General features: G+C 38.2%; 1 protein-coding gene across 2 annotated transcripts in view; it reads right to left on the bottom strand.

Moving 5' to 3' along the window:
• The window catches only part of LOC131067462 (WD repeat-containing protein DWA2), a 201,723-nt gene extending 183,257 nt beyond the window's left edge, over positions 1-18,466 (bottom strand). The window contains exons 1-2 of one of the 2 annotated variants that reach the window (XM_058002485.2): positions 18,266-18,466; positions 18,100-18,183 (exon numbers count right to left, since the gene is read on the bottom strand). In XM_058002485.2, coding sequence (XP_057858468.2) covers positions 18,100-18,183; positions 18,266-18,310 — 129 coding nt within the window. In that variant the 5' untranslated portion in view covers positions 18,311-18,466. The remainder of the gene's footprint in view (positions 1-18,099; positions 18,184-18,265) is intronic. The other variant, XM_058002484.2, reaches the window with a different exon arrangement.
• Between the last annotated feature and the right edge of the window lie 774 nt (positions 18,467-19,240).

Here is a 19,240-nt window from a genome sequence, read left to right as displayed (position 1 = left end):
CTAACACCTCCCCTTAAGTGCAACTTAGGGGTAATGTAGACAAACATGGGTCTCAGCTACAAGGCCTAATGAGGTACCAATTTACAAAAGATCTCCCATAACAAGAGGAATGAAGAAGGTTTAAGAGACTCCCCAGAAGAGATTTTCCACACCCCTAAGAGAGACTGAAGATGAACAAATTTGCTCTTAGTAAAGGTTTTGATGAAGATGTCTGCAACCTGCTCTATTGTAAGACAATACCACAAATCAATTTACCTCCTAAATAACTCCCAAAGAAAATGCATATGAATCTCAATGTGTTTGGTCCTCTAATGATGGACAAGGTTCTTTGAGATTTAGATGGCACTCTGGTTGTTACGATAGATGAGCGATGGCTTCTGAAAAATGATACCATGTTTAGTGAGGATATTTTGTATCCAAATAGCCTCAATGGTGGCAATGACAACCCCTCAATACTCAGCCTCAATCAAAGAAAGAGCAATGGCATTTTGCTTCTTGCTCTACCAACAAAAGGACAAGAACGAAGGTCATCCCCGTTCTATGCTTCTCCTTCTGGATGAAATCAAATTCCAGAAGTTGTCTCACCATTTCCAATAGGATCATTCTATCTATAGGATACCTAGGAAGCTTGTATGGTTCGGACTGAAATCCCTGAATCCTTAGGTATGTGAAAGTGGGAAACTGTATGTACCATGATCCATATTGCTCTATTAATTTCGTTGCCTCTTTGGACAACCTCCTATGGATTCCACCTTGCAACATCCTTGTAATGTACATGGTGAATGCATCATTCACCCTCCTATAATCTTCAATTCTTTTCATATTCAACTGTGGATAGCATTCATAACTCTTGTACTACCCTTGTCCATTCCCGACTTCACCTCTGCATACCAATCCCTTGTATGTGACAAACCTCGCAAGTATATACACAAGGTAGGAAGTCATGGCAAATGACTTGGACCTCTCCACATTTCTCAGCTGAAAATCTAGATTGTCACTTATGATTTTTGACCAATTGATCACTGTTCCTCTCAGACAATCCTGGATAAAATAAAACATCCATTCATCATATAATGCTCCTTGTGGCATCCCCATCACTCGGTTCAGTAGGAATACCAAGTCGCTATATTCCTCCTTCAAATCTATGCACATGAGTGTCTTGGGTGCCTTGGAATGATGAGGTCTGGTCTCAATCATCCACTCATTATTCACTATAGACTTGCATGCATTCGTCTTAGCTTTGTACTTTGCCTCATACTTATCCTTCATTCTATTCTTCATGTTTGCACTGCGTGGGATTCCAAACACTTCAGCAACGGCGTCCTCAGCAAGGTAGGCAATGGTCACGCCCTTGGGAGTCTTGATCATTCGGGAGAGAGGATCGTAGTGTCTTGCGCACTCCAAGATCAACTCGCTGCACTGTATGGATTGTGGAAATACAACGGCATGATAGATACCACTCCTTCTGATGTTTGCATAGGTAGGAGGGGATCTGGTCTCTTGTTTCGAACATCCTCTGCCACATCCGCTCCATGTTCAGGAAGTGCATATTTGTATATGTGATCTCCTTCCATTTGGATGACAATTTGGATTCTGGATAGAATCCCTCCAGAACTATCTTTTGCTACTCCTTCCGAACTCCAATTCCGGATTTTGACATTGTACCTGTACGAAATTGGAAGTCAATAACTTCAAGAATAATCATCCTGATAATTATTTTCAGAATTAAAAGTGTTCTGATTTCTAATGATTTAGACAATTTTAGGGATGAACATCAGAAGTTATATCCAAATTCCTAACAAATTCTGAAAATAGAACTCAAATGTAACAAGACTAGGGTGTAAAACCCTCACAAAACCCTTAAAATTCACCATTTTCAGACTTAACTAAGGTCTGATATGTAAAACTAGGTCTGAAGAAATCTGCATATACTCAGAAAATTATGTAAATTAAAGTCCAAATGAGTATACTAGATCTGGAAATGTCTTAGGAAGGTTAAAAAGTCTGATTTTCACTTCAAAAATGTTTGAAGACACCTTTCCAAACTCTCTAATGGCTGCCCGTAAGTCTGAAGACAATCTGCAACATCTAAAAATTAGTCACATAAATCATGTTGCAGTCACCTACAATGCAAATAATTGATGGAAACAATTTTCCCAAGGTGAAAACAATCAATTCTAGGCATGAATGTAGGGCTGGTAAAAGAAAGTTAGTCTAAAGACAAGTCTGAAAATGGGAGTTTCAGACTTACCAGCTCCCTAAATAGCGATAATAAACCCAGAAAATGACATAAAAATGCCTTCCAAATGAAATCGCCCAAGCTAGGAGGTGGCTGGAAATGGAAAATTTTCTGACAGCCTACAGCAATGGTGTCTCAGACCTGCAACAACAATGGCAGCCCCCAAAAATGCACAAAAGACGCCTCCAAAAAGCCCTTAATCAAAATCGCCTTAGTGGAAAGTTTTTGGGAATGAAATGTAGATCTGAAAATGTGCTTCCCAGTCAACAATGGAGGTAGAATAACTTCTAGAAATGGCAGCAAAATCAGGTCTGAGAACAATAACAGCCAACTAACGCCAAGGAAATTTGGCATCAACAATGAAAATCGTCAAAAATGGCCTCCCCAATCAAAATCGCCCAACTTCAACCATGGCGCCACTTCACCAAAATCGCCCAAGTCTGAAAAATCGCCCTCTAAGCTGCTTCAATGGCTTCCCAAAAATATCACCCAGCTGGGAATAGGCAGAAAATAACCTCCAAATGCAAACTTCAGCTCCAATGGTGTCCAATGGACACTTCACAAAAATTGCCCAGCTGGAGAAAATCGTCCAAATCAGCCACTTAGCAATCAAACATCAGTCACATCAGCAAGTATAATATTATTTTATTGCTGGCCTTCCTCATTTAAACTTGCTTTTGCCTTGAGTTTTCACCACACAAGCAATGTGGGATAAAACTTTGCCTTCATACTTGCCTGGGGAAAATCGATTTGCTTCTAGAAGGTGTAAATCATTAAATGTTTATTGCAAGTCATTTATTAATCATTTTTTATTTTTAAATAATCGTCAACCATTGCAAAAATAATTAAATTTGGGGCTGATTTATTTTAAAATTTTCAAAATTTAATTTGTTTAACCCCCTAGGGGAAAATCGCCCCACATTTGGATTAAAAATCCAAATAAAAATCATTAAAATATTAAAATTATGCACATAAGGGTGCATGTGTAGCCGAGTTGGTGTGAAGGCGAGTCATGAAGCGTAGTGTTAGGCTAATGATCCCGGTGCTACCCATCAACTTTGGTTCGATTCTCACTAGTGTTACCATAAACCCTTTTAAAAATTGAAAGGAGCATATATCAAACCCGAGCTAGGGTTTTGGGGATGGCGGAGAAGCATTCGTGGCCTGGTTTCAAGCGGCATGAAGGGTTTCGCTACAGTGGAAGAGCAGAACATAGGTGGTCATTGAACGGAAGACCTAACAAATCCCAGTTCAGTGATTCCAAAAATAGCTACAGTCAATCGAATTGGTCATGGAAGGCTCTGATGAACCCTAATCACTGGAAAAGGAAGGGCGAATCGGAATATAGGCCTTTGTGCGCGTGACAAGGGAACAGGTTTGATGGATATCGAGCTATGCAGAATAATTCGAGAGTGGATTTCCAATCTGTGCAAGGGAAATTTTGGCACCCTAAACCTTCGACGGAAGCGGCAAAGGTTTTAGAGGTAAACCCTAACTCTAAATACAATCAAGTTGTTTCTCTGGGGGGTATTTAACCTGCCTTTCCCAAGATAAGGCTTTTTTTATGAAGTGGGGGGCATTTGGCCTACCTTTCACAAAATTCAATCTTGGTGTAATGAGCAATGGGGTGAGAATATAGAACTTAAAACAACAGCAAATGGTGTTTTTCTAGTTATATGTCCTTCGATGCATGATAGAGATTGGATCCTAAATAGCGGACCCTTTTTTATTGAGGGAAAGGGTTTTTTATTTAAACCATGGAAACCTAATTTCAATCCTCAAGAAGAGTTTTCTAACATAGTTCTGATCTGGTTGAAACTTCCTGATTTACCACAAGAATATAAGGACATGGAAAAACCCTAAAGAGGATAGGCAATAGACTTGGGGAGTTTGCAATGGCGGAGGAAGTTGTTGATAAGAATTCTCTAAGTATGTTTACAAGAATATGTATTAATTGGCAAACGATTCATATTCTCCCTGATATTATTGAAATTAAATTAGGAATCAGGAGTTTGGAAGCAAAAGATTATGCTTGAAGAAGAAATTGAATCTTGCTCGAAATGTAAGGTTGTGTCTCACCTTGGTGGGATGTGCAGAAGGGGATAAAGGCAAGCAAACTATTCAAAATCACTTAGTAGAAGAAATCATAAAACTTTTAGAAGGACTTCAATGGGAGAAGCAATGGAATGAGATGGATTGGGAAGTGCTACATTCTTTTAAAGGGAAGGCTTATAGGGACAGTTCTGACCTAATTAGTCTGGGAGGTGGTGTCCAAAAGAGTGTTATAGACGAAATCTTTGAATGTGACACTTACTCTTCAAGTTTTGAACCTGAGAAAGACATTTCTGGAACTGTGGATTCTGATATGGACAAGAGATTCTTAGAGTATGAGGCACAACGTCAAGGATGGGAAAAGATCTCTGATTCAGAAATAATGGGAGATGGTAGGAAAGTGGAGAGAGGGTCTATAGATAGTGAAATCCCTGTAGAAAAGATCGAAACGTTACCAATGAGGGGCCAGAGCGGAAGGATTCAGATAAGGATAACAAGGAAGCTTTTGATGTTGTAGAAGCACTTCAAATTCCAGCTTTAAGGATGGTTTCTAAAAATATGACCCAAAATTCTTCACAAGATCAGATTTTTAAAGATTCAGACCAGAATCTACAGTTAGATGTTTCCGATATGGCAGAAGAAGATCCGATTTTTAAGGATATACAGATCTCTCCTATTAGAAATCTGAATATCTCTTTTGAGGGTTTGCAGGATAGCGTCGGTAATTCTTCAAATTCAGACATGGAGGGTGTTTCTATGTTTGTACGAGAAGAGGAGGATGATCTGGGATTGCTAGCATGTGCAGGGAATTCGGAGAAGAGAACTTTGGAACAGACACCCTCCCTCCAAGCCAAAGTCAAGATTGGAGAGAAGGGGAAGCGGGGAGCTAAATGCAATAGAGTTAAGTTACAAATGGCGGGCAAGGCTACTGGTCAAAGCAAATTGAGATCGGGAAGAGGTTATGCCTCTTCCAGGAAGCAATGAGAGCCATATCGTGGAATGTCAGGGGCTGCAATGCCCCTGACAAGATTCACCTGATCAAGAGATGTCTTGATCAAGCGAGGCTGGATTTAGTTTTGATACACGAGACCAAAATCAAAGTGGAGGACACTGACTCAGTTGCTAGGAGATTTCCGAGTTGGAACTGTCATCTAGTTGAAGCTCAAGGAGCCTCGAGGGGATTGGTTGTCTTATGGAGAGCCTCAGTTGTAGAGGTTGAAGTGGTTAGGCATGACAGATGGTGGCAGCTGGTTAAAATTTTCTCAAAACCAATTCATACAAGTTTCTATGTTTTAAATGTTTATGGCCCTAGCAATTCTGATCAAAAGAAACAGTTATGGAGCGACCTTTCGATCATTTTGAGACAAGATGAGGAAAATTTGTTTATCATTGGTGGAGATTCTAATGCTCTTCTTCGCCCGTCAGACAAAATGAGGGGGATAGGTTGGAATGGTCAAAGTCACAAGGATTTCAATGCCTTTGTGCTGGACAATGGTCTGATTGAGCTCCCTTTCAGATCGAGAGACTTCACCTGGACCAATAGGAATGGTTTTTTAAACATAGCTGAGCGGCTTGACCGTTTTTTCATTGTTGGGGATTGGTCTAACACACATTGGACTTGCATTGTTGAGATTCTAGCTATCACAGGTTCAGATCACTACCCAATTTGTCTCAGAATACAAGATGATTCAGCTCCGAATGGATGTCCTTTCAAGTGTGGCTGAGAGATAACAACTTTAGAGATTGTGTGTATTCTTGGTGGCGTCAAGCTCCTGAGGTAACGGGAAACAAAGCGTTAATTTTCTTCAAAAAGCTTCAATTTATAAAAGAACAGATCAAAAGATGGAATAGAGAGTCCTTTAGAAATATTTTTAGTGAGAAGCTAAGGTTAGAAGGTGAGCTAAAAGTGTTGCATGAGCAAATCATTTCTCAGGGTATGGACGAAGAAGCCTATGAAAAAGAGAAGGTTTTAAATAAGCTATATTATGAAACTCTAGCCAAGGAAGAACTGCTTTGGCGACAAAAATCAAGGGAGACTTGGCTTAAAGATGGTGATAGAAATACGAAATTTTTTCACACTTCAGTCAAAGTTAGGAGGACGCATAATAAGATTTTCACAATTAAGAATGAAAATGGAGATTTACTCTTAGAGGCTGATCAAATTTACTTGGAGGCGGTGAGCTTCTTCTCAAATATTTATAATGGAGGGGAGGGACATATTGAAGCTCCACATCCCATTTTGGATGTCGTCCCCTCATGTATCAAGGAAGAGCATAATAAAATGCTAATGGAGGCTATCTCACAGGAGGAAGTGAGGTAGGTAGTTTTCAGTCTTGGGGCGGATAAATCTGCAGGTCCGAATGGTTTTTCAGCTCTATTCTTATCAAAAGTTTTGGAACCTCTTGGCTGTGGATATAGTGGATGTGGTGGAGGAGTCTAGAAGAAGGGGGTTTATTCTAAAAGATTTTAACAATACTTTTATTGCCTTGATCCCCAAGAAGACGGCAATTAACTCCTTTGATGATTTCAAACCAATATCCTTGTGTAACACAATTTACAAGATAATTTCTAAGGTCATATCTAATAGGCTCAAAGTGGTATTGGATTCGGTGATCTATAATGAACAGAGCGGCTTTGCCCTAGGGAGATCCATTTATGAAGGCATAATCCTTGCACATGAGGCCATCCACTCTATTAGATTGGCAAACACTGAAAAAATGATGGTTAAAGTTGATATTAGGAAAGCATATGATGAGGTTAACAAAGGCTTTCTTTTACAGGTGTTGTCTAGATTTGGTTTCTCTAATGATAGGATATCATGGGTGAGAAGTTGTATCAACTCCCCACGTTTTTCGGTTCTTGTTAATGGCAGTCCACAAGGATTCTTTAAATCTACGAAGGGGATTTGACAAGGGGATCCATTATCTCCTTTCCTATTCATTATAACGGCAGAAGTGCTTGGAAGGCTGATCTCAAAGAAAGGTGGTGAAGGTGTTTGGAAGGGTGTAAAATGTACCGATAGCGTTGAGCCCCTTACCCATTTACAATTTGCTGACGACACATTCCTTGTTGGAGAGGCTTCCGGTCAAGAAGCTAAGGTGATAAAGCGAACCTTAGATGATTATGAACAGGCCTCGGGGCAGAGAGTTAATTGGCATAAATCAGAAATTTTCTTTTTCAATACTGATCCAGCAAAACAAAGGGAGATATATAGGATTCTTGGCATGAGAATTGGTAATATGTCGGGCAAATATCTTGACATTCCATTTTTTGGTGGCGCCAGCAAATCAGATTTATGGAAGGGCCTTATAGATAGTTGTTTAAACAAAATGGATGGATGGAAAAGTAGGTGGCTTTCTTCAACTGGAAGGATTTTAATGTTAAGGTCTGTTATTTTTGTCATTCCAATTTACTCTATGATGTGTTTGAAGATTCCTAGTAAGGTCATTAAGATTATTAACCATAAGATGAGAAAAAAAATTTGGAATGGAGCTAATGAGCAGGACAAAATCCCATTAATAACTTGGGATAAAATTTGTAAGTCCAGGAACAAGGGTGGGGCTGGCTTAAGAGACTGGCATTTAATGAATGAGGCCCTTGGAGCCAAATTGGTTTGGAACCTCTATTCCAATCCAAATCAGCTTTGGGTCAGAGTTATGAGAGCAAAGTATCTAGACTCCATGGAAGACCATCGAATTTTCACAATCTAAAAGCCGCCAAAAGGGTCAGCTATATGGAACTTCATTATAAGTTGCAGGAGGGTTATTACTGATCATATCTCAAGCAGATTGGCAATGGAGCAAAAGCTAAATTTTGGGAGGATTCTTGATCGGGTTTGACAACTTTGAAAGAGATTGATGAATTGCAGGGGATCAAAGAGCATCTAGTGCCCTTATGGGGGGAAAGAGTTAGGGATTATATGATGACCAAGGAAGGGACTCTTGGGGTTGAATGGGTCTGGAAGGATTTTGCAACTACAGGGCTTTCAGAACAGCAGCAAAATCTTTTAAAGGAGGTGCTGGATAAGTGGAAATTACTTTTGACTAGTAATGAGGACAAAGTTATTTGGTGTGGGGCTCGAGATGGGAATTATTCAGTTAAATTGGGTTATCAGTTTTTGGAAGGGAGGGATATTAAGGCCTCGAAGGCTAAGGAACTGTTTTGGAATAAGAATTGTTTGCCTAAAGCGGGTGTTTTCGCCTAGTTAGTTGTAAAAGGTAGGATTTTGACTGGGGAAAGGAGGAAACGTCTTGGTTTTGCTGGCCCATCCAAGTGTGTGATGTGTGGGGGCGCTAAAGAATCTGTTGATCACCTTCTTTTACAATGTGAAGTTGCCTCAAGGCATTGGGCCAATCTGACAGAAAAATTGTATTGGTATGGTCCAATGCAAAATACTCTTAAAGGGGTTTTGAAAGTTGGCCAACTCCAACAAGAAAATCCTCATTTTCAAGTATATGGTTTTCGAGCCCCTCATTATTAATCCAGGAAATATGGAAAGAGAGAAACCGCAGAATTTTCATGGACAAATGGCAGGAGGATAGAAGGCTAAAGGATAGAATAAATTTAGCAATTGAGGAAGTAGTTGGGGCTGCAGCTTCGCAACCTCATTCGGTTGCTTTGCCTTTCACTTTGGAGGATGAAAGGATCCAAAAGATGTGGCCAAGCATCAAGATAAGACATGGGGCTTGGACTGTGAAGAATAATAGTAAACAGGATCAGTTAAGTGCAGATTGGAAACCCCCTGCTGTAGGTTGGCATAAGGTTAACTTTGATGGGGCAGCTAAAATTAACCCCAGACCCTCTAGGGTGGGATTTGTTATAAGAAATGAGAAGAGTGAGATTGTTAAATGTGGAGCCATGAGAATTAAGTCTGGAACCAATAACAAGGCTGAAGCCAATGCGGCGCTTATAGCGATCAGGACAACTCGATAAGCAGGTGTTAAAAATATACATTTAGAAGGGGACTCATTGGTAATAATTCAAGCTATTAAAAAAGGGGCAATAAATGCATGGCACTTGTAGGGATATATTTCTTTGATCTTAGATGAATTGAAAAATTTTAAACATTTTCAGGTGAGTCACATCAAAAGAGAGGGAAATAAGGGGGCAGATATTCTTTCAAAATGGGCTCTCAGTTTTGAACACGAGGGGATTTGAGACTAGAAGATTTTGAATGCTTTCTTAAGTTAGAGGAAGACTTTGCAGATGTCGGGATCTTTTAGTTTTAGAATGTATTTGTGGTTTCTTTTCAAGGCCAAAAAGCGATGATTTTTATAAGGAAAGATGGTTTTAGCTTGGGGAAGTTTTAGTTTAAACTTGGTTTTTCCATTATGGGAACTTTACTTCACAATGAGGCTAACTGCGATAAAAATTTGATATTCTGGAGTGTTTTTAGGATGTTTGGAGCTCTCATAGTGAACTGTTGATTGGACAGATTGTAATAAATGATGGCATCATAAAAAGACGGCGGGATAGTTTGGAAGGCTCATAAATGATGGATGTCGTGATAGTTTGAAGGCTAGTTGTAGATTACATTATTCATAAATGAATAAGGGGATGGATTTCGAGCGTGCGAATAGCTATTGAAGATTCTTTATTTGCCAAGGAGGACGACGATTTGAAAGGTTGCAGATTTTATATGTGTAACCTGCAGATATACGATCATTCCTTCGATGAGCATTGTGCCTAAGTCGTGTTTAAAGGCAGGGTGTTGTGTTTTTTAACACATATAGAAGTTTTTTCGTTTTACAAAGCAGAGCAGTGAAAAATTTGGCGAGAAAGGGAAGCTATGGAAGCTAATTTCATAATTAACACCAAGAAGCAGCAAAAGGGTTTTAAAGGGCCGGTGAGCAAGGAGAGAATGCAGGGGCTTCTCAAACTCAAGGAAGAGGAGGCGGCGAATGCTGCTTTAGGGGTCTTGTGCTATTTATTCATGGAGAACAAACAGCGATGGCGGGTAAATCTGGATATCATCTCCATGATAATAGCTTGGGGTCTAGAGTTGAGTGAAGACACCAAAGTGGTCAAATGGGTTGCAATTTCACTCTTTGAGGAGGAGATTTTTGAAGGTCTAAATTCCATATTAGAATGGGCGATTCCAAGAGTAGGGTCGGATATCTCTGAAGGGATTGAAGATAGTGTGGAGGCGGCGGAGTTTGGAATAGTTCACTTTGTAAGGTGGGAGGGCAAGGTGGATAAAGAGGCTTACAAATTGGAAATTGCAAGGGCCTAGGAAGATCTCAAAACAATCATTCGATGGCATGAGCAGGAGGAGAATGAACTGATGTGTGCATGGCCAAGTGCGGGTGCGAGACGGGGTCAATCGAGGAACAGGGGCAAGGTGCGGCAAGACGTTAGGCATCATGGTGGAGCTTGAGATCTTAGGTTCACAAAGAGGGACGGAACACATGAAAAATTCAAATAAAGGCAAGATGGCGGAGGTTTTTTGTCTCTTTCTACATTTTGACTTTAGCAGTTATCCTTTATGAACATCAATGTTTATTGTGTAAGATGGTTCTCAGAAACAATGTTAAACTTAAGCGACTCTGTCAATCTCTTTTACAAATGTAAGTAGGGGATTTTGTTTTGTTTTGGCTGTAATTGATGGACTGAATATATAGTCCTTTTTGGTTTAGGGTAGTTATATCTAAATGGAAAGACAAGTATTTGTCTTGTAAGGGGGGCTTAGGTAGTTTTAGGTGGTTGTTTTGGTGAGCTTCTGGACTCATGGGTAGTTTATAGTTGTTTGGAGCTGCAATTGATGCTATGTTTTTATCTCTATGTATCTTTTTCTTATATAATAAAATCAATAATATTATTATCGACCACATAAAAAATTATGCACATGGGGAAAAATCACCCCTTATTGGGATAAAATTCCCAATCAAAATTCCATCAAACTTGCACAAAAGTCTCTAGGGGAAAATCGCCATCCATCTGGAATGAAAATTCCAACTTAATTTTGTCACTTAGCTCAAAAAATCACCTTGAGGGAAAATCGACCCCTATCTGGATAATTATCTAGACAAAATTTCATCATAATGCACTTGGGGAAATTCGCCCATCATCAGGAATCATCATCCAACCAAAAATCCTCAAAATTCAATGATTAACTGCTTTGGTGGAAAATCGATCGGCATCAGGAACATGAACTTCATCCACATTAAGGTCATCTGCACTTCCAGGGGAAAAATGTGGGTCATCAGGAGGATTTCCCAATACTTAGCCAAAATTTTGCCCTCCTGGTGGAAAATCACCTTGCATCAAGAATCTAAATGGGAAAAAAAGAGGTCCATCGGAAATCCACTGGAAATTCTTCTCCCATCAGGATTTTGAGTGGGGGAAAATCATGGGTCATCGGTAATGTGAGGCAAAAGCACCTAACATCAAGAATTTTGACGTTTTGACCCTTAAAACATGGATTTCATCAGGAATTTAATAATTTAACCACTCAAAATCATCTAGACACACGGAATTTTCAATAAAACACATTTAGACTTAGGCAAATTCACCAAAATTTGAACGAAATAAAAGGAAACCTATCAGGATAAAGTGCAAATTCAACTTGAATAACCTCCTAGGAGCGAGAAAACAACCCCTAAAGGTCCTTAAAACACTAAGGCACTTAAATATCACTGACAAGGACTTTCAAAACAAGTTAACGCTCAAAAGGCTTACACTGAAACAAAATCTAGGATCACTTAACATTCAACACTTTACATCTTTTTAAAGAGAAAATTAAAGTCGCCATTCAGATCTTCAAACCCTAATTTTGCAAGGGACGTTTGAAAGTTAAATATAATTGTTAAAATAATTTATTTATTTTTTCAAAAATGATTAATCCAAGTTAAAATTGATTGTTTGCAGGACAACGTCGAGAAGAGCTAAAGCGAAAACCTGAACCGCAAGTTGAAGTCCCAGCCAGACCAAAGACAAAGAGCACACAGAATGCTACAAATATGCATTCTCAGAAACGCACAACTGGAAGAAATTCCAAAAAATTAGTTTGAAAAACTGAGTTGTTTAAATGTAAAAGCTGCCTGTGGGCCCTACCTAATGTATTCAAAACAAAGGGACACGGACCAATTATGTTCAATTACTGGATTGACCGAATTAATGCCAAATAGTTGTACATAGTTGGAAATGTGGTTGAAGGGATAACTGAGGATTGAATGGGCATGGGCTAAGGCTGCCAGGTTCTAGAAGGCAGATCAAGACTGTTGGATGCAGTCAATCCTGGCCTCTGATTTAAATTGTAAATTCTATAAAAGGCAGGGGCCTTTCTCTTGTAAAGGGTTAGATTTTTTTTTAGGGTTAGATTTTTTTAGAGTTAGACAGTTAGATTGTTAGATTCTAATTAGATGGTTAGAGTTTTTGTAGAAAGTTAGATTTTAGTAGTTAGGAATAGAGTAGAACTACTGCATAAATTGTTGTAATAGCAGCTGAAATCAATATATGGACACTGATTTGGTGTTTATCATCTTGGTTTTATTTTGTTTGCATGGTTTCTTTCAGCAAGTTTAGATAGATCCTTTTTGGTATGCAGGTATTTGATGGATTCGAGTTCATACCATTGGGGTTATACTGATTGTGTATCCCTGTGTATGGTTAGTCTGCACCTTTAAAATTGTGTTTAGTTCAATTGCAGGTGTTCGTTTGAGTTGCGCCAGAATTGGGTGCTTAGCCATGCACCTGCAGTAAGTCCCCTTGAAGATTGCACCATTCTTGTGAGGTTGTGAGTTATTCTGGCCAAGCAGGGATTGGTTAAGTTGAATCCGTCTACCCACATACCAGTCTTGTTAATTTTAGGTCTCTTAACCTCTTCTTCTTTGCTTTTATTTCCCAGTTCAAGAATCAGATGATGACCAGCTTGTTGCAAGACGTAAGGCCCCTTGTGCTCCCAGTAAAACACATCGACTGTTGAGCTATCCCGCAGTCATGACCTGACATTTGGAACCTTGAGGTCGTCCCCTTTGATCAACTAAAACAGCATTAGGGATTTCCTTATTTCAAGAGAGACTAGGATACTCAGCAAGTAAATTCTATTCTGCGTTGGCCAGATAGAGTTGTAGCGATACGACTTTAGCCACGTCAACAGAAGTCTGGAGTTAAAATATAAATTTGGAAAGAATTCAAGAAAAGAAATGGATAAAGGGAGAAAATGTGATGAATTTCACATTTTATGAGACAATGTATGGAGAGTAGCATCCCTCTTGTTGAATTTCATTACAATACTAGTATCACAAGAAGATGACCATGCACAGTAATCATAGGGTGTGCTCGATTAACCACGGGCAATGATTCAGATCATTGTTGCCCTCCCAACCATAGACGATCTAAGGTTATCGTCTCCCCCAAGCACGAAATTATCTCTCTCTATATATATATCAAATATGAACAGCAAGATGCTTTTACAATGATCAAGTACAAAGGCCAATGTGAATCGCTTCACAGCTTGAAGCTATATGCTTAGATCAATTTACAATGCACAGCTGTGTATGCAGTCCGCACTGCATTAATGTATCCAACCTATGAAAAATGTGTTCGATCAGCCAAGGAATAATACGATCTGCCAAGTAGTGTATTCGCTCTCCTAAGGAATGATTTCGCTGATGATAATTTAATTCGATCTGAGATATATGAAAGTCGATCTGCTGATGATAAACACGGACTGCATGTAGGAAATCTTCCACACGATTGGAGTATCTTTTTTTTTTTAATGAAAGAGGTAGCATCCCTCTTATACATGCCACGGTGACTCTTCATGAAGAGTTGGCTTCTTCAAGGGCAACGTGATCCTTCATCAAGAGGTGGTGGACAATATCAATGAGGAGACGTGTCTAACCGTGGGTGACGGGTGTGTGTCTTAACCGATGCTTAGTTAAGGACTTAAAACAAAACCGCTTCATAATGAATATTACCCACTTTTTCTAGAGTATACACGGGTTCATGATTGTCTAAGGCCGATAGGCCAATAAGACAATCATGTTTGCTATGTCGGCCAAGGGAAGGATCTGACCATAGCTATAACTTCAACAAAATGTACTAGGTAGATTAGAAAAGTTGCAGTTACCAGTAAAAGGTGACAAAGGAAAGGTAATTGTGAGTCGAAAAAAGAATGGAAGAAGGCAAGAGCTTTGAGGAAGAAAACTAATGTTGCAGACAAAGTAATGCAAAGTGCGGTAGTGCAAAGAGTTATAGAGGTTGTGCGATAGAAGAACCAACATCAAGCAGAATTGAAGACAAGTTGACTTGCAGACAGCAGAAAATTGATCAAAAAATTGCAGAAAAGTAAGAAAAGTCTAGGTAATAGGAAGTTATTGATGTTGAAAATAAATTAAAAGGAAGGATTGTTTGACATGATAGGGAAATTTAAAAGAAGATTGAGTATTGAAGAAGCAGATGAAACTGAAAGTCATATTATTAGTTCAGATGAATATGAATAAGGTAAAGAAGGGAAAAAAATAAATGTTATTGTAAACATGCTAGAGAAAGGCAAAGGATTAGAGGATTGGGATATTCAAGATGTTTCTTTGGAAAGAACGATGATGACAAAAGAAGATATGAAATGTATGATACAGATATTCAAGATGCTTCTTTGGAAAGAACGATGATGACAAAAGAAGAAGATATGAAAGGTATGATTTGCGAACAATTATCTGATGTTTCTAATAAAATTAGTCTAATAGAAGGTAGATCTGAAGACTTGGGGATTAATAAGAGTAAGAGTAAGACTAAAGAAGAAGATGGAAGAAGATGACTTGCAGAAGGCACAGAAGTAATGACAAGAAAGATTGGAAAAGATAGCAATAATGCAGGAGATGTTAGTGGAGACATTGAAGCCAAGAAAATTAGAGACGTGATTTCTATAATGCAAGAGAGGAATATGAAGCTGCTGTGAAACAAGTGAAGGATGAAGTAGAAGAAGGAAATATTCAAGTAAAAGAACACAAAGATGAGTTGCAAATAACACAGTAGCTGTTAAGAAAATGAAGAGAATTGAGAAGAAAGCAATTACAGATAAGAGATGGGAAGATTGTGTGGAAGTTTTAGGTCTAAAGATACAGAATATATTTACCCTACGAAGGATATGAAGAAGGATTGGAAAGGTGAGTGTAGCCATATAGTGAAGAGAGTAAAATTTGAGCTGTTGACAGATAGGAGACTGAGCATTGAAAAGGGTTGCAAAAGTTTGCAAAAGCTTGTGAGAAGCAAAAAGTTTGTTTTCAAACAACCGCAAGTTTGATATCGTTGAAGAGAAGGAAATTTATGTTAACAACAAAAGTATGACCGATATATGTTGGATAAGAAATATAGGGAAAATATATTTTAGGTTGTTGTCAAAAGGAATTAACCAGGAGTAATTCATATCGAAATGTTGAGCGTGAAAGAAAGTATAGCCATTGCTAAACAAGAAACTAGGAGATTAAAGTCATAAAACATGATGCAGAACCAAAAGATCCATGTGGATAGATGAATATATAGTTTGCAGAAAGGGAAGATATAAGTAAAATAAAAACTAAAGATAAAGCATTGAGGAAGAAATTTGCAGTAAGACAGTCGCATAATGGTGAGTTAGGAAGTGATCAAAAAGCACAGTACAGAGTTGCAGAATGCTATGGAAAAGGATTTGAACGGAAGTGAATGGCACAGGAGGAATATAGCATAGTTGAAGGTTGCTATAAGGAAATGCTGAAGGAAAGTTGCAACTTGAGATTGGTTATTGAAGATGATTGTATAGAGAGTATGCAGAGGAAAATACGAAGAGAACTAAATATAGTCTGATTGCCCACGGTAGAAGCAAACCATATTGAGGAAGCAAATAAGTCGATTGGCAAAGTTCAACAAAAGTTGGATGATCAAAGAACTGAATGTATAAATCTCTAGTTGAGGAACAGAAGTCAAGTAAGAATGGGTACAAAAGAAGATTGAGTGGAATTGGAAGTAAAGGCAGGTGATAGTACATACCACAGTAACAAAGGTAGGAGATACGAAGGTAGCAAAGACATAAATTGAAATAATATTTATTTTAAATATGGAACGGAAATGGTTGCAAAGTAATATTAGATATTACTTTATACCACAGATCAAGATGACAAGGAAGAAAGAAAAGAAGACATGAATCTTTGTGATAGATGTTGAGCAATAAAATATAGAATGCTTGTGAATTCTTAGCAATGTAGTAATAAAGGATATAAAGTAATGTTGAAGTTACAGTTTGAAGAAAGCTGATTATGAAGATTTGATGAATGATGACTACGAAGATTTGATGAATGATGACGAAGGGTGGAATGCGTTAAGATATTTTGTTAAAAAAGCAGAGGCAGAAACTGAAATTGATTTGTTAGGTAATATATGGGATAAAAAATTGGAAATCATACAGATGCTGGAAAAGGTGCAAGTGACAAAAAATGGAAAAGTGCTAAAGAGAGAGAGGAGTTAGAAGGAGGAGTGTTGGAGGAAGTTATAATTTATGTGGCAAATTATGACAAATGAAAAGAATCCAAAGGAGATTGAACTACTTTAGATTTATGAAATACATATGGTTAAAGTTGTTTGAGAAGTTGAATGCAGAAGGCACAGAAAATGCATTAGTGAGATTTAAAGAAAGGGGTTGCAAAACAAAGAAGATTATTAAGAGTAGAACAAGATAGGGTACGCTGGGAAAAGTAAAGCTTGAAAGTTGCTCAAAAATAAGTTCAAATTGGTTCAGGAAGTTATGCTATTCGAAGGTGAGACGGAAGATGCGATGTTAGGAACTTTGGAGAAAATGTATCATAATTATAAATATCAATATCGGATTTCAGTAGTGAATATGGTAGAGATAGGAGAACTGATGGTGATAGTTGAAAATCACAATCGGAGTCAATATTAGAATAGCATGAATAAATGAATGTAGATCATGTTAGAGATGATGAACTTGTAAAAGGAGATGCATTTACAGGTAGCATTTAAGTGCAAAAGAAAAGATGTTTTGTGAAAGGGGATGGTGTGTGTCCTGATTCTTAATTTTGGAACTAGTAGAAGTGAAAGGAGCAATAAAAAGTTGATTTCAAAAGTCGAGCAATGCTTTAAGGGTACATGGTGGTTGGTTTACCAACCTAAAGAGAGGTCATATCACTCAGCAAAGCATTTGTGAGCACTGAGCATACAAATCACTTACTCAAGGTGTCTAATGCAAGAGCATCCTGAGCCTACAATCAATCGTACATCCACAAGTAACATTTCCTTTTTATTTATTTGAGTTTTGGTATTTCTTATTCTTTTGCAATCGTTCTGGTTTGCGGCAATTGGATTTCCCAAACAATCATCAATTGAGCACTCAAACCAGCGAACAAAATCATGTGTAATAATGCATAGCCAGTCAGCTGACATGACTGTGACAGCTTGATAGATTCTTGGAAGGATTAAATTATGACCCTTCCATGGCCATTCAGTCTAACTCAATCTTCTAACTTATAGGTATTGCCTACAGATTAACAATATTAAAGGATACATCAATGGTGATTTTGTCCAAAAGTTGACATTGTTGGTGCCAAAAACAGAGCATAGGGTCTGGTTACTTCGTTTGTTGTTGCACTCCTTTCTCATCAACCTCATATCAAACTCGAGCAAACTATGTGGACAATTCAGCTTGGGCGAAAGAAAAAAGTACTATATCAATGGATTTAACCCCATATATGAGTCTGCGGGCAGAAATAAAATGATATGCAAAGCTATTGATCGGTCACTTAAAACCAAAAGATGAGAGAAAACAGAGTCTTGTCTTCTCCCAGTACAATATTATAGAGAAGGTAAAGGAAACAAACCTCGTTGTCATCGCGAGGAGAGAGAGTCCCTAATAAGAAAGTTGTGTTGTGCGAATCCACAGTGACATTGGCAATGCACCTTGCCTGCACCCCAGCGTAACCACAATATTTATTGTTAAGTAACAGTTAACAATAGTTGCCCATTAATACCAGGCGATGTCCATACCTGATACTTGAGACCGTACGCCACGCCACCAGAAACAGACTCCATGTTGGGTTAAGTCTGCGATCCAGATCTCACTTACTTCTATTTATAAGCTGTTTTTAGTTTGCCGGCAAATTCTCGCTCGGCCCTTCAAAGTTTTAAGATTCGAATAAAAATTAAGATCTCAATTAGCCCTTTGAAAAGCTTTGAATAAATGAATGAGAGATTTTATCAAGCAATCTAAGGGATTAACGTCTTCAATTTTATTTTATATCGGACTTTTTATTATGGGTTCTAATAAAAAAGTTACTCTCTTATCTTTGCTTTTTCAAATAGTTCACCAAGACTATCAATTTTCAAGTTGTTTTCATATAGAGTAAGGATATTTTTTTGCTTTCTCAAACAGTTCATGAAGCTACTAATTTTCAAGTTGTTTTCGATCTAAGTATAGATATCCTCATAAGCTACGCACTCTCTAATAAAATGTCATTTTGTTTCCACCACCCCCTTACTATAAGATATTCAAGTTCTCTCTTCCTCAACTTTCTTAGTAATAGTCCTTTTCTCAGTCTCACACCTAGAATAATATGATCCAATATCAATCATGCAATCAACAACTTCCTTTACCCTTTATAGTTGCTCTTAAATATGTTTTTTATCATGTTGCCAAGTTGGGTTAAATTTTTTGATGCAGTAAGCTTGCTTTCATCTAATTTGTTTTGTTCACATTGAATTTTTTTGCCATGTACTTTTTATTTCCTTGTTGGTGTTAGGACACTCATGCAAATTGATGTCCCACTCGATTAGCAATTAGTTGTTCTACTTATCCACATTTTCTTCCTTTAGTTAAATTCCTCGTCCACAACTATTCTAGGCCAACGATCATCCATGTTTTCAATCTTCTTTAGGTAGATTAGCTATGGAGTTGATCATTGGATAATTTTGTAGCTTCTGGAATAGCCTATCTCTCTTGTATGCATATACTTGATGGTGGTT

This window comes from Cryptomeria japonica, chromosome 3, assembly GCF_030272615.1.
Source record: "Cryptomeria japonica chromosome 3, Sugi_1.0, whole genome shotgun sequence".
In the NCBI taxonomy this organism is placed as follows: Eukaryota; Viridiplantae; Streptophyta; class Pinopsida; order Cupressales; family Cupressaceae; genus Cryptomeria; species Cryptomeria japonica.
The sequence above is the reverse complement of the archived record's forward strand: the minus strand, read 5'-3'. Positions and strand labels throughout refer to the sequence as shown.